The 25,253-nt window shown below is 37.9% G+C and overlaps 2 protein-coding genes and 2 long non-coding RNA genes across 5 annotated transcripts; all 4 read right to left on the reverse strand.

Annotated features, from left to right (window-relative positions):
- Positions 1-1,174: 1,174 nt before the first annotated feature.
- LOC125248938 lies at positions 1,175-2,220 on the reverse strand. Of its 2 annotated transcripts, XR_007180450.1 has the most exons (4): positions 2,102-2,220; positions 1,736-1,766; positions 1,439-1,486; positions 1,175-1,312 (listed from the first exon to the last, which is right to left on the reverse strand). It is a non-coding gene; the product is annotated as an uncharacterized LOC125248938 (long non-coding RNA). The 2 variants fall into 2 exon arrangements; XR_007180448.1 differs by lacking the exon at positions 2,102-2,220 and having other exon boundaries at positions 1,736-1,903.
- Positions 2,221-9,742: 7,522 nt separating this feature from the next.
- LOC125248053 (PWWP domain-containing DNA repair factor 3A-like) lies at positions 9,743-11,098 on the reverse strand. The gene is made up of 5 exons (XM_048159646.1): positions 10,964-11,098; positions 10,543-10,738; positions 10,219-10,422; positions 9,902-9,990; positions 9,743-9,816 (listed from the first exon to the last, which is right to left on the reverse strand). Exons 1-5 carry the CDS (start codon positions 11,020-11,022, stop codon positions 9,753-9,755), a joined length of 612 nt encoding a protein of 203 aa, XP_048015603.1. The 5' UTR covers positions 11,023-11,098; the 3' UTR covers positions 9,743-9,752.
- Positions 11,099-11,100: 2 nt separating this feature from the next.
- Positions 11,101-12,506, reverse strand: LOC125248873. Its single transcript, XR_007180424.1, has 5 exons — positions 12,444-12,506; positions 12,274-12,351; positions 11,405-11,465; positions 11,268-11,318; positions 11,101-11,185 (listed from the first exon to the last, which is right to left on the reverse strand). It is a non-coding gene; the product is annotated as an uncharacterized LOC125248873 (long non-coding RNA).
- A 2,323-nt stretch (positions 12,507-14,829) lies between these two features.
- On the reverse strand, positions 14,830-16,640 carry LOC125275825. The gene is made up of 7 exons (XM_048203143.1): positions 16,451-16,640; positions 16,199-16,338; positions 15,886-16,090; positions 15,612-15,716; positions 15,336-15,520; positions 15,118-15,231; positions 14,830-14,886 (listed from the first exon to the last, which is right to left on the reverse strand). The coding sequence occupies exons 1-7, from the start codon at positions 16,638-16,640 to the stop codon at positions 14,830-14,832; spliced, it is 996 nt and encodes a 331-aa protein (XP_048059100.1).
- Positions 16,641-25,253: the final 8,613 nt, after the last annotated feature.

Genomic DNA, 25,253 nt, shown 5'->3' on the forward strand with positions numbered 1-25,253 from the left:
ACATCCAGGACCAGAGAGGGTTGCACTGCAGGCACAGGTGAACTGGGCAGAGAACCAGAGCAGATCGGAGATTGATGTGACAGGACTAGACCGGGAGTGACTAGTGAGCAGACAGGAAGGAAATCAGTCTTCTCAAAAAGGTCCTGTGTGTGTGATCTCAAAATGGTAAAATTCTGATTATTTTTCATAAAAAGCTCTATTTACCTTACCTTAAAAATTGATGAGCCATAACCTTGTCCTTCATTCTTGTCATCCATGTTTGGTGTGTTGCAGAAATCTAAAAAAAAAAAAAAAAATGTTGTGTTAACAAGAAAAAACAATGAACAGCCATGTTATTATTGACTGACATTTGTAAAAATGTATCAAATGTTACCTTTATGTTAACATTAGTTTATGTAAAGGTAACATAAAGGTAACAAAGGGTTAGTTCAACCAAAAATGAAATTTCTGTCATTAATTACTCACCCTCATGTCGTCCCAAACCCGTAAGACCTTTTGTTCATCTTCAGAACACAAATTAATATATTTCTGATGAAATCCAAGGGTATCTGATCCACATATCCACACAAATGCAGCATTGTCATTTGCACCGTTTTGAGGTCCAGGAAAGGTAGTTATAAACACATTGTTAAAATAGTCAACGTGACTACAGTGGGTCAACCGTAATGTTATGAAGCAATGAGAATACTTTTGTGTGCCAAAACAAAAAGTAACAATTTTACTGGCGAATACTGAGCCCTGCGTTCAGACCTAAACACAGAACCGCTGAACGTAAACAATGTAGCAGAATGACGGGACAGACAAATTTGTAGAATACATTTATCTTAGTTTTGTTTTTGCACAAGTATTCTCATTGCTTCATAACATAAAGGTTGAACCACAGTAGTCACATTGACTATTTTAACCATGTGTTTAACTACTGGATGTCAAAAGGTGCAATGATGTTGTTATCTATGTGTGGATCAGATACCCTCGGAATTTCATCAAAAATATCTTAATTTGTGTTCTGAAGATGAATGAAGGTCTTACGGATGTGGAACGACATGAGGGAGAGTAATAATCTTTTAAAGTGTTATCAAAAGAAAGATTACCTTATAAGAGAAATTACCTAATTGTTGCTGTAGCATGACTGAATGTGTGTATAGTTGCTCCGTAGTCCCTCTCCAGCATCTCTGGATCAATGACATACAGTATTAGTAAATTATGACCATTTTTGATATATAATGTATTGTGTAAATCTGTGTATCTATATATACTTGCCAAAAAAATCCAGCTCTTGGCAAGGTGTCAAAACCCCATGATGGCTCGGGTGCTGAAAATAGTATGCAGAATCATATTGTTTATTTAAATTACTATCTGCTGTTATAGACAAATGATATCAAAATTATAGTTCACAGTAAAAAATAAATAAAATAAAATCTTTTAGATAAATTCTTACTTGTTCTTGGTGAGGAGAGCAGGGCCTGTTGTATGGTGTTGATATTGCCTAAAAAATAAAAATAAAAACAAAGAGAGAGAGATTTGTATCTAACAACACTTTCACACAGTACTTATCTAATGCATCCACACATCAGGAATTACAGCTGCACTGATCTGAGGTGAATTCCACAAATGAAAACATTCTGAAAGTGTTACTTTTTTATTGTTACTTAATCTTTAATATTAAATTTAATAGATTTATTAATAGACCCATTCAATTGTTTACAAGAAAATAATTAAAAAAGTGTATGCTTACCTTCATTGCTAGTTTTCATAGGAACACCCACCTGGAGGGTAAAACAAGGCCAAAATCAATATACAACTTATTGATGATGAATACTATACAGGCGGGCGAGCAGATGAGCCTAGAACACACAGAACGCACAGTTTGTCATTAGGCATTGCATTTATGTTCTAGGCTCATCTGCTCGCCTGTATGTAGTATGCAACATCAATAAGCTGTATTAAATAATTTGATCTCTTAATCTCACTGTTTTATTTACTTTAAGGTAGCCTACTTATAGTGAATACTCTACAGTTCAGTGATTGAAATACTGCTGCAGGTGCTGTATATGGACCACAAGTGCCCAAAACGTGCATTTTACACTCATATTTTGTTTACCTTTTTTTGGGACGCAATGTAATATTTGTTGTTTGAAACAGATGGAAAATTAACAGGCCTGTCCTGCAGTTCTGTGGGTGTTTTGCCCTCCAGGTCTCTGCTCCAGTCACCTGACTGAAGAATGAGTTAAGAACATAGCCTGTTGAGTAAAGAAATAAAAGAAAATCAATATAAGAATATTTGTTTTTTCAACCCTAGCAAAGATTTACATGCATAACATACACTACCATTCAGAAGTTTGGGTCTGTAAGATTCAAAGACATTTGACTCACTTACTTTCCAAGGGTACATTCATTGTATTTTATCAAAAATACAATATAAACAGTAATATTTCAATTATTATAATTTAAAATCTAGTATTACAATTTGTAATTTATTCCTGTGATCAAAGCTGAATTTTCAGCATTACTCCAGTCTTCAGTGTCACATGATCCTTCAGAAATCATTCTAATATGATGATTTGCTGCTCAAGAAACATTTATGATTATTATCAATGTTGAACACAGTTGTGCTGCTTCATATTTACGTGGATTACATACCTTAACTGTCACATTTGATCAATTTAATGTGTCCCTCCTTGGATTCGTGTATTTATTAATAAACATTACGTATAAATTCATGCATTGATTTATTAAAAAAAATAATCTTACTGACCCCAAGCTTTTGATGGGTAATGTGACATGCTACACTACAGAACAGCTTCTGTAGTAATAAACAAGGTAAACAATACCGTGTTTCTAGCCTAACTTTAAACTAGCCTAACTAGCCTAGCGTTAAACATATAAAGTGGAGTCGCTGTCTGTTCATAATGTGTTAAAATGTCAACCATCACTCAAGTAATTTTCTCTTCACTATGGCTAATAACTTTTGGCGTTATGTTGAAATATTTTTCATTTACCTGACCAGAAGAGGTTTTAACGTTCTGATCTGCATAAGACAACGTTATTACACTGGTAAATTTTGCATTAGATCGCAAACACTTTAGTCCAGTTTTTAGACAACAAATAAATGTAACATTTAGGCTGTTTTTGAATATTTGCATATCTTATTTATAGAGATAAAATAAAAGCAATACTCACGTATCCTGGGTCGATGAAGAGACGGTTCAACGGTCATTTGTAATTTAAAATGCGCGCTCCAGAGGAACAGGAGCAGTGACGAGCACACGTCGTCCAGTGGTAGTCCAGACAACCTAAGCGCAACCTTGAGCAATGGAACTGAGCGGTGGTCAGATGTCAACATTGTGACAACGCTGTAACAACGTTCACAACGCAACGTAGTTATAGCAACCTTTTGGCCACGTTGTTAAAACGTTGTTAGAAGGTTGGCTACGTTGTGCCAACGTTGTGTGTTTGTTGGGAAGTAAGTTTGGAGAAAAAACGTGGTTTTAATCTTATAAATTGTCGTGTTTTGATGGTGTGCTAAGCTAACATAATAACGAGCCCAGAGATGCACCTGTTCTAATCTAAAGCTAATGTAAATAAATATTTTTTAATCGTAAAGCTCAGTTTTTTTTTTTTTTTTCTCTTTTTTTCCAAGAAGGGCATTAGATACAGTTTGAAAGAAGGTGAAGTGAGAAGTTTGGTGAATGAAATGAGGGATTAAATAATCTTGAATAGAACATCAGTAATTATAATAGAGACAAAAGAAAAGAATAATTAGAGCTATAAGATGGCTGAAGAGGTGTGAATGTGTTCAGGGGAGACTGAATCTGAATGGGGCTGTTTGCACCACAAACACAATACAGAAAATACACTTGAATAGATGACAATAAACATCAGTTAACATTTTAAAGTCCTTTCTAAATAAAGTCTCATGACATGGTCTTGAAAAACATGTAATAAAACTCAGAGTTTTAAACCTATCATCTTTAGATTTTAAATATAACATGGTCAGACACGTGGCTTTAGCTGCAGTGCATTTCTAGATTGCCACAAGGCCAACTTCACTTTTATTTTCATAAATATATTTAATAAAAATAAATTTCTAATAACTTTTCAAAATTTCAAAGCTATTTTTAACTATTTTCCTCATTGTGACAATAATTAATTATGAGTTTACCATAAACTGCAAAGTGTCTGCTTTCAAATGAGACCTTACTTATGCTTTTAGTGCAAAGGGTTCATGAACTCTATCTGTTTTAGTTTGGGTATGTCATTTTTTGGGATTTTCCAAAAGCGGGGGTGCTGGCTAACAGGTTAGCTGCCACCGGATTTGAATTTATGTTGTCAAATCAACGCGGGTTTCAATAAAATATAAAAAAAAATATGTTGTGGAACTATCATAAAGTAAAAAACATTAGCGAACTGTTTTCATAGCGATTTTTACAAATCTTTTTTCGGAGAACATAACCGTATACATGAACACAAGATTAAAGGCAACATAAAACAAGTGATTATTTATTACTAAAATACTGTTTACCGTAAGAAAATACTTATATTTATGGGTCTCTCTGCTCTCTCGGTCGGCCATGTTGGAAATTTATCATACCCCTTCGTCTGAAGTGTGGTCCCGAAAAATCTTCGTTTGAAGGGCTACCTGGCCCTTCCCCCTACCCCTTCCCCTCCAACCAAGTGAGAATTGGGACACCCCTACCCCTTCACGTGAACGAGCGAAACAAAGGGGAAGGGGAAAGGGGAAGGGGTAAGGGGTAGAATTGGGATTGGGCCTAGTTTTATTGTGAATTCTTATGAATTCATCAGCGGTTAATTGCATATTGTACTGGTGCCCTCTTGTGGTTTGTGTGAGGACTGCAGGCAAAAATGTTCGTAAGACGGAGATGATGTAACACAGCAGTTGCAATGTAATATATTCCACTAATATAGCCCACTTGAAGGAGTGAATGAAAGGAGTGAGTCTATGGCTACGTTCACACTGCAGGGCTTAATGCTCAATTCCGATTTTTTGAAAAAATTAGATTTTTTTGCAAGGCCGTTCACATTTTCAATTAAATGCGACCTTTTGTGATCTCCTGTGTGAACGTGAAATGACCCAAAAGTGACCCGCATGCGCAGAAGAGTACGCAACGGTCAACGACGTCACTCGTTGTTTGCGGAAGTAGACGGCCACCTCGTTTGTTCCAGGCTTTAACCTCCTTGTATTTGGCTCGGAGGCTTTTTATTTTTCGCTGGCATTGGAGCCAGGATCGTCTGTAACCACGCTCGGCCATTTTGCTGGAAATGTTTTCGTAAACCACCCGGTTCCAATAAGAGCCCTCGAGTTTGGCCTGAATAGAGCTGTCACCCCAAATATTAATTAAATCTGTGACCTCGCTTCCCTTCCATTGACTGGTCTCAGCAGCATCGTCCGCCATGGTTGTTGTTTATCTTCTCGTTCCCGCCTACTTCAACGCACAATTATGACATTTGTAGCGTATCAATGACGTACGGGTCGGATACATGTGGTCTGGCCGTTCAGACGGAGGTCGCATTTCAAAAGATCGGATACGTATCGGATTCAGGACCACATACCCAAGTGGCCTGGGTCACATTTGAAAAGATCGGATCTGTGTCGTTCAGACTGTCATGAAAAGATCAGATACAGGTCGCATAGGGGCAAAAAAATCGGAATTGGGTCGTTTCAGCCTGCAGTGTGAACGTAGCCTATTTTGAACGTGCCCCAGCTAATGGTGCGTTACCGCCACCAACTGGACAGGAGTGTACAGCACTGAATGTGTGTTTATTTGATATTTAAATCCTTGTATCTAAACTTGTTGTTTAAAGACCTTTAATAAAGCATTTTTTATTTATTTATTTTATTTATTATCAATATTAATACTTTATTAAAATAACCTACCTTTCATTCACATTCCCTTGCATAATTATATAGCTATAAATAATTGTCTATTTAGGGGACAAGGACCATCCTGGTGGTGGTGGAGATTGGCGTCAGCATCTGCGAACTCAGATAAGTGTAAGTACTGATGTTTTATACCCCAAGTGTTCGATAATGATTGGTTAGATCTGATCTAATGAAAACATTAGAGTCTTCCCGGCAGAACTTACGCTAGAGCTTTAATTTCTCAGTGGGCGTAAGTAACGTCTTTCCGTTAGCGTCCGTAACGTGATTTATTCACGTTTATGTCAGTGTTTGGGTGCAGTTCAGAAGCGACGGAGATTCTGCAGAACAGAATAATATAAATGATCTCCATATAGAGATAATTTTATGAATTACTTTATTAATTTAGATTCTACACAACTCTACAACAACGTGCAGAACATGCTTTTGTTCTTTTTATTCTTATTGTTCGTAGAGGGTAAGTGATTGATTTCTGTATCTTTCGGTTTCATTTTAGACACTGAACTGCAGTATTGTGATCAGTTCTGAGTTAAATACAGTGGCGGAGCAAGGATTTTTTCACAGGTGTGGCCAGGCAGGGCCCAGTAGTAACCAGTCTGGGTGGCACAGAAATATTCATTATTTCAACATAAAAATGAGTCTGACTATTGAGTACTGAACTGTGCCTACAACACAACTGAATACAGTTCATTTGTACTTAATTGAGATGAGTAATAAAGTGGCTCACATTATTGCTAAATTTCAACTTGTTCAGTCAGCTTGTTCTGGTTCTCAAAACCCCCATAGCTTGTTCTCCATTGTTGCATCTCCATGGATGAGACATATAACCAGTGGTGTAGTCTACGTGATACGCAGGTATACGCCGTATACCCACTAGGAAAGGTCAAGGGTTTCCATATACCCACTTAAAAAAGCGCGAGGATACGTAACGATCCAATAAATCACAATAAGATTTGTGGTTTGTTGGTTTTGACATGAAACATAGTCTCATATTTCAAATTCTGGCCATTTTACTACGAAATAAAAAAACATAAATACCGTTTTGGCGCTCTTCAATGTGTCGTGACCGCTGTAGCGCCTCTTCAGTTCAAGAGAAGCGGCAGCATGAAGCGCCCGTGAACTGATCCTCTTCTCTGCTTTAATACCAGTTACAGCACGAAATGAACATGAATGAACTTCCGAAGGTATGTTAAAATATACAGAACAACTTAACTAAATCCGTATCATGTCTCGTGTATTCGCGTAATCAGTGTTTTAACCGCGGAAAGACATTATAACAGCTTGTAAACAATGTCACGTAACGTCACATTTACCTCAGAAAAAACATTCAGTGACCATAAACTCGTTAGTCAGCTAGAAAAGTGAACTCTAGAGAGGAGCATTTAGCTAAATATATGCACATTATTAGGCCTAATTATAATTTTTAATGTTCTTCAATAGCCTAATGAATGTTTAAATAAAATCCATCAAGTTGACAGCCACCATTTATATTTCAAAAAACGAATTGGATCATTTTGAAATTAGTAGGCCTACTTTATTTTACAAAAAATTTCCTCAAGTGTAGTTTAAATTTGTATACAAATCACTTCATTTTAACCTTCAATATTAATGTAATACCAAATGATTCCCATTTACAGGATTAGTTGAGCTTTTTTTTTTTCTTGAGCAAATTTGTTATGTAGCTATATCCAAAATAACTGATATTGAATCGAATTTCAAGTTAGTGAATTTAAATGCATACATATGATGACAGATTGGCAGGAAATCACAGAAAAACTACAGAAAAACAGAAAATAAAGTCCAAACGGGGTTATATTGTGACATACTGATAAGCCTCATCTTTCCATTATTGTTACAATAATGGAAAGAATGCTGGGTTAAAAACAACCAAAGTTGGGTTGAAAATGGATTGGGTTGTTTTAACCCAGCAGTTGGGTTAAATGTTTGCCCAACTTGCTGGGTAGTTTTATTTAACTCAACTATTGTTTAAAAATTACTATATGGCTGGCTTGAAATGAACCCAAAATAGATTGGAAATTAAAAATCAGACACAATTATAGAGGCAACAATAATCAAAATGTGATCATTTATTAATAAACTATTTAAGTGTTTATTGTTCAATTATTATATTTAATATTCATAAATGTAAATTTCCAACCTATTTGGGGTTCATTTTAAGCAAGCAATACAGCAATTTTTACACAATAGTTGGGTTAAAACAACCCAGTTGCTGGGTTTGTCCATTTTCAACCCAACTTGGGTTGTTTTTAACCCAGCATTTTGTAATAATAGTTGCAACTTGCACTCTTAAATGTGCATTTAAACTTGCCAGCTGATAAAACCTACGATGCAGGGATCATATTCATATAACATCTAAGGCTATGTCAGCTGGCTGAGTTAGATGGTGATTGACACTAAACAGTAGAAAATCATCCATTCTCTTCAGCTGTAAATGTCATTGGATGTTAAAGTCTTGTGTCCCCAGATTTAAGTCTTTCAGAATGCTCTAAATTACATATAGCCTAGATCAGATGCATACTATATTCATTAGTGAGTGTGGCAGTGCTTATGGGGTGTCGCTCTGGGACGGGTGAGTATGAGGCTGGGAGGGAAAAATCATAGTATACTCACTACAAAAAACTAGACTACACCACTGCATATAACTATATACTGTAGTTCAAAGATTATTCATTCTTCATTGAATTTTATGTATAATCAATTAACTTAAAGATTCTGAGTTTGTCTGTTTCAAAAACAAAACCAAAAAAGTAAAAACTAAACTTTCTATATTGTCAAAATAAATAATTGCAACAGTTCTAGCATACCCAGTAAAAAGAGAAAAAAGTGTTCTCTTTTAAATTCCCATTTGCTGATGCGGAAGCGGAAAACAACAGTTCATAAATGCCAGAATGTAAAATTAATTATTTTATGCATTTACATGTGATCATTTTTGTTTGTACTTTATAAATTAACGCAAAATAAGCGTCTTCTAATACAAATGCACAGTTCTCAAATGTTTGCATTAAAACATTACATATCAGTTTGTGCCATATATTGTGATCTCACATAGCAGAATATTTTAGTCCAGAGACGTGACGCATATTCAAATAGGCCTACATACATGCATGCACAGTTTTAATGCAGCTTTAATCGCTTTTTTTTTTTTTTTTTGGTTATTTCATGACTTAGTAGACGACAGAACTACGACGTTGCATGCTAGTATTTTCTTTTGCGCTTTATTTATAGTAAGTTAATATACTGAGCGCCGTATTTGTGCGTGATTGAAAAGTGCGCGGTCTTGCAACCCACCAGTTGAGAAACATTTATGTAAGCTATATATAATGTTCGCCGTTCACTGTTGTTCTGCTGAAGCTCATTCGGCCTATATGGGGAGGCTGTAGACCCTGTTGTTCCTCATGCGTCCAGTAGGGGGAGAAGGAAATACGGCGAATAACACTATATGGGGAGGCTGCAGAGCAGACCTATGACCTACTGTAAAATGTATTATTTATATTTATTTATAAACTGTTTTTATATACAGGAGACTGACTGATATATGATGTTGTGAATTTATATTAAGCTATATTTAGATATTAACCATATTTAGGCCATTAGACATACAGTACTGTGTAATCATTTGGATCCTAAATGAAATATCTGCTGTACAATTCACAATTGGTCGTCATACAGCTACAAAACATGTCCTACATAGCATTTTATGAAGACAAACACAATTTAACCCTTTTCTAAAATTCCAAGGGTCATTTAAAAGAAAGAGACAATATTGTTGTTCACAAAAATATTTATTAACAGCATGACTCCTGTAGATTCTGCATGACTCCTGTAGACTCTCCTATGGCTTGCCACTCTTCTTTAATTGTTTTTTTTTTATCCTGCTGTCAAAGTGCTCCCGCTCACTGAAAAATAAATAAAGCAAAAGTTGCATAGTGGTAGAAACAATGGTTAATTATAAATATTTCCTTTATAGGATCCTTACAGTACCTTGCGTCAATGACAGGTCCTCGCAGGAATTTCTCCTCAGCCTCCAAGATGGACACATGTTCCACAACAGCAAGAGCACAGATGATGGACTACCAGAGAAATAATTGAGATTTATCACTGCCCAAATAAGCCAAGCATCATTTTGCATGTTTAGTTTTTTGTTGTTGTTTTTTTTACAACAAAATCAAAAGTGCCTTCTATATTAAGCACAAAACTATTATTTTTAGAGCAATGGTCTAACATTATGGATAAACTATTTGACATTAAAAACAATGTGAATGACACCATGCAGAGCACAACTAACACATTAGTCCTACCTCTGGAAAAAGGACATCCATAATAAATCTGATCTGGTCACTGTGGGTGTGTGTGGGTGTACTGTTCAGAATTGAAGTCAGGTGAGTGTAGATAATATCAATTTGTTCCTGATCTTCAATGAACAACGGCACAGGCACTTTCTTTATGGAACACTTGGAAAAAGTGTCAAGCCACTGTGATTTTTTTTGTCCATTGATGATGGACTGTGCAGAGAAAATTGAAAATGACATTAAAAACATTTCCATGTATGTGTAACTTGTTTATTTACTAGACAAGCTATTGGTTTAGAATGCAGTTAAAAAATGCATTCTTGATGCATGTACCTGAATGTGGTTATCGGTTCCTCTTGCCACAATGAAGTCCACCAGAGCCTGGTTGGATAACTTTCGGTTCCTCCTGGCAACAACATGTTGTGGCAAGTCATGTGTTAGTCCTGGAGAACTCCTGTAAAGAGGTCGTAATGTCCCTTCAGTCAGGCATCTTGCCTCCTCGGTCCAGTGGGCGAACCTTTTCCCATGCCTTTTAACTACATTGTTGGCCCCCAATAGGACACCTCTTGTTGTGGACAATAAACAGGCTGCATTGATAATTTAACGTATAATTAATAATTACATATAACCAATGTATAATGTATAAATAATTTAGTGACCTGTAATGCCTCAGTTTGGTCAATTATTTCTACTGACAAGAAAGGAACAAAGAATGAAACACCAAACTGAGATGTAAAGAAACTAATACACATACCCCTCTGTCTCAAACCGCTCAATTAGACGTAGACACCACCACTCCCTGATTGCAGGCATGTCAAGCTAACAGAAATTGTAATGTCACAGGATTAGTATTTAAGTTGTATTGTTAGAATTTAATGACCAGCAATAAACTTTAAAGCAACCTTCTAAGGAAGAAAATAGAAAAGCTCACCGAAGTAAAATTGAATGGAGTGTTCAGCACAGTGTAAAGGGCATACTGAAAAAGAGTAAAGATTAATTTCCAGAAAAAAAGAAAGAAAAAAAAATACTAGCATTAATAGCCTATTTTAATAGCTTACCATGAGCATGAAAACTCCACAATCAATGCTGTTGGTCTGTTGAGGAAAGACCTTTAGGAAACAAATGTATTAGAGTTTGAAATAAAAACATACACAGAGGTGAAAATATGTACAGTAGTATTGTAGTTGTGTGTCACCCCAATATCCAATCCTGTGACTTCTGTCCACTGTCCAGGGTCAAGACGATGTGCAATACTCCTAAGATTTGGGTAAAAGACAAATTAACAACAAGCCATGAAGAGTCCTATGTTACAAAACATATGTAACAGCATATCATATGGCCATATATTAAACCAGCAATTTTACTCCTCTGCTCACACCCATTTGAGTCTATTTTCTCCCACAGAACATGGACGTCCTCATCCACAAAGAGGCCTGATTTTGCTTTGCTGGTTTAATCTATTAAGATGTTTCTATTTAGAACAATGTAACCACATGTCTACATTACGTGCCATAAGAACGTGGCAACTGTAAATTAATGATCATACATACTCTCATAGCTTTAAAAAAAAACAGCTGGAACAATGCAACCGCATGTCTACATTACATGCCATAAGAACGTGGCACCTGTAAATTAATGATAATACATACTCTCATAGCTAAAAAAAAAAAAGAAAAAAAAAAAAAGACTGCTGGAACAATGCAACCGCATGTCTACATTACATGCCATAGGAACATGGCAATTATATTTTAGCTGTGGACCTAAAGATGTCTCTGTAAAGGTCATCTCCAAAACCAGACTCATGATTACTACACAGGGAGTCTAGTAGGAGGATCTCTCTTAAGAGTGGCTTCAGTACCTATAGGGATGCATAATCATGGTTGTAGCTAGGGAGTACAGATAGTGTTATGACAATCCATTTCACATTTAAATTAACTTTGCTTTATGATATAGAGGGTAAAAACACCCCTCCGTAAAACCAACATAAAATAATAATCATAGTCAATAATAAGTAGTCAAAGCTGTATAAAACGTGATATGCAAATGTTTTTTGTAAAATCTTACACATAACAGATAATGTTCTGGGCCGGCAGCTTTTGTCCATAGAGGGAACACAAGTGCATCCTTCATGTCAGCATCATCCTAAAAATCACAATTAACAAATATGAAAAATTATTTTACTTCCGACTTACGTTGGATGTCAAATAGTTATGATTTATGCATTCAATACTCACTGGAAAGTAAGCTAAGGGATCTACACTGTCTTTCCATGTAGTAACAACATACATATCAGCAGTATATATCGTTAGCCTCATAGCATAATTGCCTAAGTCATTCATTTTCAAATGATACTTAGGCAATTATGCTATGAGGCTAACGATATGTCTTTGCCCTGTGAGAGCAAATGGAAATATTAAGAAGACTACCACTTGCCATTCATATTTGAAATTTAAAAATTCTAAAAAATAAAAAAAAAGTATAAACTACAAATAGCTGATTTAAAATCATGTGAAAAAGATATATACATGCGCTCGAGCATCTTCATAAATGAGTTTCATGCAGGCATTTCCAATCTGCAAGAAATAATCAGTTAGCACATACACAAAAGTCTAAGTTCTTTCTACAAAGAAAACAAAGAGCATTTTGGTCCATGAAAAATATCTACATGAAAACGTTACTACTTACATCAGACTCCATTTCCCTTCTCAAACCAAGTGTCCAAAAATCTTCTCTTAAGAGGCATATCACTCCCTCCTTCACAATGACCTCTTCGGCCAGCCGCCCCGTGTCCAGGATGTATCTGAGCTGCAAAGGACAAAAGAAAGACTAAATGTGACCCTGGACCACAAAACCAGTCTTATGTGTAAATTTTATTATTTTTTTTAATTGAGATTTATACATCACCTGAAAGCTGAATAAATAAGCTTTCTATTAATGTATGGTTTGTTAGGATAGGATAACATTTGGCCGAAATAAAACTATTTGAAAATCTGGAATCTGAGGGTGCAAAAAAATCTAAATATTGAGAAAATCGCCTTTAAAAGTTTCCATTTCTGTTGGCGATTGTGCTGCAACCACTTACAAAAATAAAATTGATACATTTAAGGTAGGAAATGTACAAAATATTTTCATGGATCATGATCTTTACTTAATATCCTAATGATTTTTGGCATAAAAGAAAAATCGATAATTTTGCCCCATACAGTGTATTGTTGGCTATTGCAACTAATATACCTGTGCAACTTAAGACTGGTTTTGTGGTCCAGCGTCACAAATGCTTCATATTTTGTTTAAATAGGCAACTTGTCTTTTTAAAATGGATGTTTTAGTTAACACAAATTGTGGATGTTACAATACAGGCTACTGTGGACAGTATGTTTTAGCATTGATAGTGAAGACATGAACAACTACCAATTTGTCTTGTAGAAGATTATGAGGCTTCATCCAAGGTTGAGCTGAATACTCATCTGCATCCTCCACAATCATATTCCTCCATGTTCACATCTGCAGAGGTTTCTATGGGAATAAAATGAAACAATCTCGGTCATGAATAATGAACTGCAATGGAAAATTACTGTAAGTTAGTGCAATTACTTTATCCATACCCATGCCTGTAACAGGGGCATCAAAGTCTGGCAAATCCACTGTTGCCTTTGAGCCACTAAGGTCTGTAAGGCATGCAAAATTAGATTATTAGTTAATGACACAGAATATAAATGCAATAGAATAATTACAACAATGAAATGACAGATGCAGGCGTCAAAATCAAGTACAGTGTATATCAGATGTTGATATAAAAGGGTTAATTGATGAGTTTGACATTAAAAGATGATATAATAGCAGACCACATGCAAATAAGGAAACATTAAATTGTACTTCGCAATGCTTAGCAAGTAACAGACTAAACAAGTGCCATAAAGTGGCTTGATCCTCTACTGTGTTACTTACTGGTCACTTGGTAAACGTCTGTTGCACCAGATTGAGTAGAGGACTCTGAAACAGCTTAATTGGATAACACAAAATATTGGTACATGACAACATCTGTACAAGTAATATATAAAACCAATTCTAAAGTGATATTGCAGTAATTCAAACATTACCAAGAACAGCCTGGTGGTTGATGTTCAGCACTACTTCTGTCCCAAATAACTTTTTGAAGGCCTCTAGTCTTCTCAAGTTCTTCTGGCTGTTGTGGTGGTGGATGATACTTCTCATGAGGAAGACGTGGGTTGATGGAAGGGTCATATTTAGAAAGTAATTATTTTTCTTTAATTTGCTAAAGAACTGCTCCGCAAGCCTGGCTATTCACTTTGCCAGCAAGTTGGGCTACAAGACCAATCTTCCGGAGAGCATCCCGTTCGTCTTTTGAATTGTCTTCATGAAATTTGTCATTAAGGACATAGTGCTCTGCTGAGCCTGTAATTGGGTGGCCATGGCTGTCTGGGACTTGTTTTTTTATACTAAGCCATGGCAAGGAGATCTTCAGCTTTCCTTCCTTTGCCATCTTTATGTTGCCATCTGTTGGGTCAGCTAGACGACCTTCATGTGGCGTGAAGATTAACGTCTCAGGACAGCGAAGATTGGTGTGTGTGGCCAGTCCCCGTGCGAAATCATAGATGACTATGTTGGGTATGTGTTTCCATGAGAGGAGGACATCTGCAAAGTCCCTCGGACTCTCTGCGCGCAAACAGAATTTGATGCTATACACAATTCCACAAGGGCACATGACCACAAGCCCATCCTCCTAGGAAAAAAACATCTATGTCAGGCAGCAGTAATAAAAGTATAAGGCCTACAAAGGTAAAGTGGCAGTCACAAACATACCAGAGGCACCCCAAATCTTTTTTCTTACCAGAGGCACCCCAAATCTTTTTTCTTACCAGAGGCACACCAAATCTTTTCGAATACTTTGTCGTAAGTCTGTCTAGATTTCATCTCAGATGAAAGCCTCTCTAAGAGGTCACTTTTTGAGCCAATGGCATCAATACCACACTCCCTGCACAGTTTCCTTATCACTGATACCTAAAACCAATCAAAATACAGTTGCAACAAAAATACTAACATGTTCCTTAGCCAAAGAAACACTTCACACTAGTCGCAGAAATTAGAAATTAAATCATATTGACCTTTTTCTTATAAAGCTCATTTTTATCTTCAGAGACAGTTATTTCGCAAAGCTCAGCTTCTTTGGGTTGGTGGATTTTTTGGAACTCTGTGTTAAGGCATTGACTGGACTTGCGTGTATTTCTTCCAATCCATGGTGCCCAACAGTGGTAATTGGGGTGGACAGTGAAGGGATTGTCGCTCTGTTCTTAAATAACAGAAAAAGCAAAATGTTCAAAAATAGATTGTAAATAGCATATCAAATGTCAAGAAGGGGCACATAAAAGCAAGAGAATTACTTTTTACAAAGCCACGACCAATCATTTGCAGGGCCAGTTTATCCCAAAAGTCATCCATATCCATGTGTCCATTGAAATCCTTTGGTGGTGGTTTGATGTCACTCACTAACAACATACAGAAAGGAAAAATATTAATAAGACGACCTGTATAATAGAGAAAATTAGGTACAAGCCTCCTGTGGCTAAATATGCACAAGCAGTGTCTAATCACTCAGAATGATTTATTTGCTCACAAAGCACATAATTTCAAATTGATCTATGCCAACACACTTACATGACATGTTGAATGCTCCTTTTCTGTGGAGATCCATGATGACAATGGGTGGATGATCCCCACATGTCACACAAGAGTATTCATACTCGTGACCTGTGAGTGCCTCAAAATGGAGATAGGCATGGATCACTGTTTTGGCTGGAGGAAACTGTTCCCCTATAGTGACCTCCAGACACTGAACCACTCTCCCGACAGCAGTGTGGACCTATGATTTAAGATAACACAAACAATAATTGCTATCCACTTCTTGAAAAACCTTGCAAAGCATTACTTTTACTAGAGGATAATGGTAAATTATTTAAGATAGCCTAACCTGTAGCATGTTTCGAAGATGTAGGCATAAAGGGAGGTCAAGAATGACACTGTCATTAAAATTATGCAGGCCATCCTTCCACTCTTGATACCTGTAGTGGATTCCACACTGGTGGCAACATTTTGAGTAGGTGGCAACATCTGAAAAATACCATGTTAAAAAAATTAAGCCATACTACAATACCTTTTAGGACATATTCAGAACTGATGTCATTATGTATTTTATAGATCCTATTGGAACAAAATTACTTACCATGGATAATTCTTGTATTTGTAAGAATTTTGGCCTTTGATGTGATGAGCAGAGGGTCTGATAAAGGTACATTTCCAGCACATCTGTGGCAGAACATCTCATCGGGAATGAGGCTAGTTGGGTATGTGCTTGAAAATGAAGGCAGACGCAGGTGCTCAGGAAGAGCTGCAGGGATGGTCTTGTTGTTCATGACATACCGAATCATAGATTCCAGCTCTTTTGTCGGGGGGTACAGTAGGCCTGCGTCATCTACACTTTCATGAACTGGAGTGGTCTGATCTGTGCTTTGAACGGTCCTGAAAAGCTGATGTTCAGTCTGGAACAGGTGCCATTTAGCAATATATTTATGGAGGCAGGATCTTCTTGACCTGGCACAAGGACAATGCCAGGAGTTCAGCTTTACATCATATGTGACCATTATTCTTCCAAGTTGGGCATAATATGATGCATGTGGCTCATACACTGAAATGCACCTCTTTAAAGATGGCATTGTCACCTTTGTCGCTACAGACAAGGGTTTGTTGTCTTGGGTGGCCAAGCTTTGTCTCTGTAGGCAATCTCTCTGTCTTTCACTGCCAAACCATTTTAGCCTGACCATTTCTGTCAGGGTACTTTCTGAAAGAGAAGGATTATCAGCAAAGGACCCACAATAGTCTAGTGACCTGAGGTGATGGCATTTGTAGTGGCTTAGTCCACTCCTCCTGGCTAAGTCCATCTCCACTTGACAGGATGGAAACTCACATCTTACATTCTGCTCCGCTCCCCAGATTTTGTACACAACATGGATTGGAACACTCGAAGAAAGAAAATGTTTCTGGACTGCATAGACACCATTAGCTCGGTCTATGCAATCAGAATAAAGGTGATGGCTTGCTGTAATGTCGTCCCTAGATTTTGTGTGTTTCCTCTCCAGATGTTTTCTTAAATTTTTTTTTTTTGAATAGTAATGTGACAATGAGGACAATTTGCTTTAACAACTATGCTGTTTCGTAGTTGTGATTTTATGAAGGACCTACTAGCAGTTAAGGGAGGCAGGTCAGGAATGGTCGTCGATGTACTGGAAGGCAGGGGAGCCACATCAGGAATGGTCGTCGATGTACTGGAAGGCAGGGGAGCCACATCAGGAAGGGTCGTCGATGTACTGGAAGGCAGGGGAGCCACATCAGGAATGGTCGTCGATGTACTGGAAGGCAGGGGAGCCACATCAGGAATGGTCGTCGATGTACTGGAAGGCAGGGGAGCCACAACTGGAATGGTCGTCGATGTACTGGAAGGCAGGGGAGCCACATCAGGAATGGTCGTCGATGTACTGGAAGGCAGGGGAGCCACATCAGGAATGGTCGTCGATGTACTGGAAGGCAGGGGAGCCATGGTCGTCATGGAAGGCAGGAAGAATGGTCGTCGATGTACTGGAAGGCAGGGGAGCCACATCAGGAATGGTCGTCGATGTACTGGAAGGCAGGGGAGCCACATCAGGAATGGTCGTCGATGTACTGGAAGGCAGGGGAGCCACAACTGGAATGGTCGTCGATGTACTGGAAGGCAGGGGAGCCACATCAGGAAGGGTCGTCGATGGAAGGCAGGGGAGTATGGTCGTCTGTACTCGAAGGCAGGGGAGCCACATCAGGAATGGTCGTCGATGTACTGGAAGGCAGGGGAGCCACATCAGGAATGGTCGTCGATGTACTGGAAGGCAGGGGAGCCACAACTGGAATGGTCGTCGATGTACTGGAAGGCAGGGGAGCCACATCAGGAATGGTCGTCGATGTACTGGAAGGCAGGGGAGCCACATCAGGAATGGTCGTCGATGATCGAAGGCAGGGGAGCCACATCAGGAATGGTCGTCGATGTACTGGAAGGCAGGGGAGCCACATCAGGAATGGTCGTCGATGTACTGGAAGGCAGGGGAGCCACAACTGGAATGGTCGTCGATGTACTGGAAGGCAGGGGAGTCACATCTGGAATGGTTGTCGATATACTGGCAGTTAAGGGAGCCACATCAGGAATGGTGGTTAATTTACTAGCAGTCTTACAGCCTTTCAAATGGGCCACAAAGTTGTCACGTCGGATTTTTATTGAGGAACAATATACACAATGGTAGTGTAATTGTGACACACAACCTAGACCACACTGGTGGATTGTATAATCTGAAGGAAAAAAGAAAAACAAAACAAAAATCACTCCTTTTCTTGAATTTCAGAGAAAGACACAGCACAACTTATTTGTTAAACTTTTATGCAACGTGCCCTGACAATGCTGACATGAGTAAATTTGAGTAAACTAAAACATCAATCATGCATCCATTTAACATTAACATTCATTACATTTTTAGAAAAAAATAAAATAAAAATCAATCATAAATGATGCTACCTTCATGGACGACTGCCCTAGAAAAGTGAAGCTTAAGATGAGTTTGTACTTTACTTTTCTTTACTTTTTTAATTTTCTTGAAAAAATCAGAATTACAGAAAGGACAGTGAAATAGGGAACAGCAGGAGGTGCATCTGTTAAGCGCAGGTAAGTTGCAACCTCTCTGTATAGATATTATTTCTTCCCCTGAAGAGAGAAAGAGATGGGTGTTTTTAGTTTATACTTGTTTAGAAAGAGATTTTAATTTTCTTAAGTAGCTAAAGCAAACACACACCTTTATGAGATACAAGTTAAAGAACTAAAGACAGAGTATGATAAAACACACATTAAATGCACAAACATTTGTCCAGATAAGTAAGCTATTTTAAGAAAACTGTATATTAAGATATACATTAGAGAATTAGATCATTTCATTTATAAGAAACAACTCAAATCAAAATCTACATTTAAACCATATGAGACCAAATTTTTTAATGTAGATTTTATCATGCATGACATATGTTTGTATTATTTGACAAAATACTTGAGTGTGCAGTTCAACTTGTGCAGAGACTTAGAGATTTGCATACATACATACATGCCTATTATAAATTTGTATTTTGTGTGTTCACATCATAGACTGTCAAAAAAAAAAAAAAAAAAAATCACACATTTGTGATTATCCACTCTAATGTGCTCCAGAAACCATGTGGAGTATGTTTAAATGCAAGGAGTAAACAGGGTCTTACCAGAAGAAGCCATGTCACGCAAGCTAAAGAGAGACAACAAGATAAAAATAAAAAATGTAATTAATTTAAGCGAGTGAGACAGAGCGGGTAAAGAGAAGACTAGGGGCAGCTTAACCTACACGTGGTTAGCTAAGTTTGAGTCAGACAGACTGACTCAATCAAGTACTTTTGCCTCTCGAAATAAATTATTGACCCATCTTTTGAATTGATATCGCATCAATCGTTTATAAATAATAAATGTTGCATCATTACAATACAATCAACAACAATAACTTATTTACATACCTCAATTCGTATCGCTTCAAAAAATGTCTGCTGCTATCATACAGATATGGTCTGCTGTTTTGATGACTAGGCTCATATACTAATATACAGCCTCCCCCTACTGGACGCATGAGGAACAACAGGGGCGTAAAACTGCTTGGGGCGTAAAACTGCTTGGGGCCTATATCTACCGGCTCCAGGTCTGCAGCCTCCCCCTACTCCAAGTTTATGGCTGCTGTAAATTTTACCTGCCACAAGATGGCGCTGTTTTCGACACTCTTGATGCTTTGAAACCAGAAACCTTTCCCAAAACATTTAGAGCTTCAAAGAGGCTTAATTTCTCTATCCCTACTCAATAGTTTGAGGCCATTTTGCAAATGTTTCAGCCGAATTTAGAGAGCTTTTACTCATTTTGAGCCTGTTTTTAAACATTAACTATCTGTAACGCCATTTTTCATGTGTGGAAAAGAACGACGAAACTAAACCAGCCAATCAGATTTCTTTTCACCCATATCCCCCACACCCACCCATGGACACACATACACATGTTTGACTTTACAACACACAAACACCTTTATTTATTCTCATTCTCTCTTCTCTCTTAATATGTCATGAGTGTACGCAGATAGATTTTAATAATCAATTTAAAAATTATGTAAAAAATAAAAACAGCATTCATTAACGCCCTCTCATGGTACGCACAGTGCGTACAGCCGTACAACTGCAACCATAGAATCCTTCACATCTTACGCACCCAAAATCAATGAATTTCACTGCCAAATCAGAAGTGCAATAGAACAGTTTTTTTTTTAAATAAGACACTAGTAAATTGTATGGCTCCTACAGTAAATGTTGTATTGTCTTATATATGTTTTATTTTACCAGTTGTGGAATCCAACCATTCATCCATCTGATGTAACATAGTTAGCATACTTTATTGAGTATTTCCATTTTATGCAACTTTACACATTTTTTAATAGTAAATTAATAATTAATACATTTAAGATCATCATGTTTGCAGTGAACAATATATTTCAGACCTAGTGGAGTAATAGTAATAATATCTAGGTGAAATAGGCTATATTGCAGTGGCAAGCGGTGACTTTTTTTTTAACTGGGTATGCTGGGTGGTGCATCATGTAAATAGGGACATTCTAAAACACTTAACGTGGCTTATTGTACTAAGACAGTGATAGTAACAGACCAAACTCAGTACACATCATATTAATAAAACATACTATGTGCAGCAAAGCAGATGAGCCCAGAATATGAACACAGTTAGTTTAATTACACATTACAGTTTTTTACAGACACATTTCTCAATACTTATGTCACTTTTGCAAAACTCTTCACACAGTGAGCACAACAGAAGTCTATGTGGGCTAAACTGAGGATCAATTATCATTGCTTTGGCACAAAATGTCATTCAATGACTACATCTCTCAAATTTCATGAATTCTTTTCTCACTCAGACACAACAACTGCCAAAACTCTTTGTACAGGCCAATCTGCACATGCTTACATACTGTTTTCAAAACTGTTAAACTTATGTTCAAAACAATAACATAATACAAAACTGAATAAGACAGAAATATGCTGCAATTCTACAGTAATATTGTAATGAAATATATGCTGAATCTAAAAAAAAAAAAAAAAAAAAAATCAAATACTATCAAAACAATTAGATGAAACTGAACACCTACACAAGCGTTCGTTTTTCAATTTCATTATCATCTATTCAAAGAGGAAAACTTCAGAATAATTTTGTACTGTTATGTAAACATGGTTCATGCAACAAACTGCAGTGAATTATAAACAATAGAGAGTGTTATTCTTGTGTTGTTAAGAAATTTTACAAAAGAAAACATTGTATAATGATACCTGATGTTAGTGTTTTTATGTCAGTATTTTATGAGTGACAAAGTGTGTTTGCTGGGTGAAAACCTTTGCTAGTGTTCTGGAAGAACGAGTTGATTTGAGACATGAATAAAGTGTTTTGGTAGATTTAGTGCATTTTGAATGTGAAATTAACTGATGTGCCGAGATGAAAGTTGGTTAGGAGAACTGTGTGAAGAGTTTTGAAAAAGTGACCTAAATATTGAGAAATGTGCCCAAGCGATTGTAAAAAAACTGTGTGTTTTCCTCCAATAGAGAACGTCTCAGGTTACGAATGCAACCATGGTTCCCTGAGAACAGGGAACGAGACTCTGCGCTGATTGCGCTTTGAGGAACGTCACTCGTGACCCGTGTTCGAAATGCCAGAAATCACAACACTCCAATCCTATTGGCCGGTGACACCCCCAACGCCACCAAGGAGGCCTACTTAGTGAAAGTAAACCAAGTCTGGCCAACCTTGTCTGATACACAGAATCTCCAAGCGCAAACTCCAAAGAGGAGAGCAGGAAAGAGTGACTGCGAAAGGCAGTAAGCAACTCAAACCCACACGCAGAGATGGGCATCCTGGAGAGCGGAACTCAGCCGAGCGCTAAAAACCCTCGTATGAGGGGAGTACAACCACTCATCCTAGGATCTACTCAGCTTCTGATAAAAGGCGCTGAGGAGGCTGTGTGCGCTAGAAAAAACCCTGGTACAGGGGAGCACAAACCAGCCTAGGGCCAGTCTAAACGGGAGACTTCACAGAAGTCTACAACCAATGACCAGCTTAGGGAGCTAAGCACAATTACACAGTCAACCCAAAGGGAAGTACAAAGCTCAACCTAACAGACAGACCATACTGTAGGCACATAGCCATGGAGGCCGAACAGAAAGGGCCTACAACATAACTAAAGTTCTTATAAATGAACTAATATCACAACAAGAACCCAATCCATAAGGTGGTATCCAGGATGGCCCGTAAGGCCATTTGACTGAAAAATAGCATGCTAAGCGCATGACCAACCAAATGATTAGGTAGCTGTGAGTGCCCACGAAACAGCCCGTCCAACACAATCCAACGAGCAGTGTACTCGGTAAAAGCACCTTTCTACTCTTAAAGCAAGAGGAGTACAGCGTACGCCATCACGCGCTAAAGAAGGCCCCATTGGCCTATAACCTCAGCAGACACGTGGCATCAGCTCGTGGCAGTGTTATCAAGCTCCAGGCAGAACAAACTGACTACAGAGGAGGTTAATGAGTCAGCCGGAGCCCTGGCCAGCCAGCGACAAAATTCCTTTCGCCATTTCTTGTCAAAAGAAACACAAAAGGTACATGCCAGCATGTTCCCAAAGGAGGCCCAGAGGGCCTACCCATTACACGCAGCGTCAGCTAGCGGCCATTAAGAGATGGGCATCCCGGAGAGCAGAACTCAGCTAAGTGCTAAAAAACCTCGTATTGAGGGGAGTAAAACCCGCTCATCCTAGGATCTACTCAGTGGCTAATAAAGTATCTGTAGAGAAACCATGGAAAAAAGATGAATAAAGACTGAGGGGAAGAACCTGAACATCCAGAAAATATTATTTCAAGAAATGTTTGTACTGGCTTGTCTATTTGTCTCCTGATCTGTGAGAGCTGTGAGTGGAGAGAGACATGTTGAGTTCAGCTCTGTGTTTCTTCATCTGTTTGGGTGTATTGTTTTGACCAGTGCTGTATAGCTGTGTTTTACAGAGTGTTTATTTTCAAACTACAAAATTATTTAAATTTGAATTTAAAAAAATATTTTATTAAATAAAATAATTATTGTCTTTTAGTTTGTCATGTATATTTTTTAATTAAAGGTGCTAAAGAGGATCTTTTCGTCGACTGAGAAACCAAAGACTGTTAGTGAGTTTTTGAAATGAGCGCATGCGTAAGAACAACCCCCCTCCTTCGAAGGAACGTCTCCCAAAACTCGTAAACACTCGTATTGAACACGAGTGTTTACCACCGGCATTCGCTGTGTCGTGTTAGTGGATTCATTATGTCGGACTCACCACAGGTAACTCATAATCTGCAGTTGTTACTCCTGTCTCCTGACAAAAACATTGCATGCGGCGCCTGTGGAGTGTGGAAAGTTACTGGAGAGTGCAGCCGCGCTCGTCTCTCACAAGGAACGTCACGGCAGTGATTGACAAGCCAGAGGACCAATCGTTTACGCGATGATCTCGTAAACGGTTGGCTGATGTTTTTAAGGCCCTACCTCGTGCACAGATGATCAGAGGTGTCAAGTAACGAAGTACAAATACTTCGTTACCTTACTTAAGTAGAAATTTCGGGTATCTATACTTTACTGGAGTAATTATTTTTCAGACGACTTTTTACTTCTACTCCTTACATTTTTACTCAATTATCTGTACTTTCTACTCCTTACATTTTAAAAATAGCCTCGTTACTCCTATTTCATTTCGGCTTGTTTTCATTCCGGCTTGAAAAAAAACCTATCCAGATAAATCGCGCCATCCGGATAGAGTGAATTTGATTGTGGTTGGATGAGAAGTATAAACATTTACCATTCTGACACCCTATTGGTTTGTACGCGATCCATCACACCTGCACATGTCACAGATCACGTCACACTCCAGCAAGGTGGACAGTGTTGGGAGTCGTTACTCAAAAAAGATTATTTCTTAAAAGTTATTATTTATCCACTACTGGCTCATTTAGGCTATCAAACGGGTGCTTTCTCTTCTCCTCTGCAAATTAAGCTAGGTAGTTCGGTAGAGAGACGTTTGAATAAATTAGCGTATAGCCTAAACCGGTTTTATTTATTTTTTTAGCGCGACCCTTTTTTATTTATGTGACCCATAGTCACATACAACCATGTAGCTAAACAAGCCAAAACGAGTTTATTTAAAATGAAACTGAAGGTAAGCCTGCGTTGCTCTCATGGTGTTATACCTCTCTCTTTCGGTGAAGTGGAGCAGTGCTCTTGCTGAATGGCACGGATTGCACTACGGACTATTATACCTTTTATATATATATATATATATATATATATATTTATTTATTTATTTTATTTTTTATAACGAACAAGCTGCGATGTCACGTTTCCAGTGCTTTGTTGTGTGTGCGTGAGGCGCGGGCGCGATCAAACAGCTGTCTTTGCCTCATCGTCATGGCAACGGTTCGTGGCCAGGTCAGATTACGTCAGGCCCTGCGTTCCATTCGGAAGGGCTCATCCCTATGCCCTATAGCCTAATACCTATAAAGTGTTTACCCTCCGGAGTGAGAGCTTCGAAGGGATGAAGGGTGTAGGGGTCAAATTACTCCTTTTTTGGAACGCACTTCTGCGTCATCTTAACAAGGCAATCAAGGAGGATAGATTGCGCAAGCTGCGCCCTTTATTTAACGTTAGTTTATTTATTTTTTGGTTTATCGCACCATAATGTATATTGTGTCTATGTATTTGAAAACATTTGAATGGACTGATAAAGGGAGCTGTAAAGTATTTTTGTTGAAGCACAATGTCGTTTTGACCATAATAATGTACTAAATCTAACTCGTAGAAATATTACAGTAGTATAGAA

This window comes from Megalobrama amblycephala, linkage group LG1, assembly GCF_018812025.1.
Source record: "Megalobrama amblycephala isolate DHTTF-2021 linkage group LG1, ASM1881202v1, whole genome shotgun sequence".
Classification (NCBI taxonomy): Eukaryota; Metazoa; Chordata; class Actinopteri; order Cypriniformes; family Xenocyprididae; genus Megalobrama; species Megalobrama amblycephala.

Excerpts from the sequence above, each read along its gene's own strand:
- LOC125248053 (XM_048159646.1), bottom strand. The coding sequence starts at position 11,022 with ATGCCTGCAATCAGGGAGTGGTGGTGTCTACGTCTAATTGAGCGGTTT. Across the intron at positions 10,423-10,542 it reads GAACCGATAACCACATTCAG|TCCATCATCAATGGACAAAA; the intron begins GTACATGCATCA and ends TTCTCTGCACAG. Across the intron at positions 9,817-9,901 it reads GGACCTGTCATTGACGCAAG|TGAGCGGGAGCACTTTGACA; the intron begins GTACTGTAAGGA and ends TTTATTTTTCAG.
- LOC125275825 (XM_048203143.1), bottom strand. The coding sequence starts at position 16,640 with ATGAACAACAAGACCATCCCTGCAGCTCTTCCTGAGCACCTGCGTCTG. Across the intron at positions 16,091-16,198 it reads ATCTTCGAAACATGCTACAG|GTCCACACTGCTGTCGGGAG; the intron begins GTTAGGCTATCT and ends CTTAAATCATAG. Across the intron at positions 15,717-15,885 it reads AGGAGCATTCAACATGTCAT|TGAGTGACATCAAACCACCA; the intron begins GTAAGTGTGTTG and ends GTATGTTGTTAG.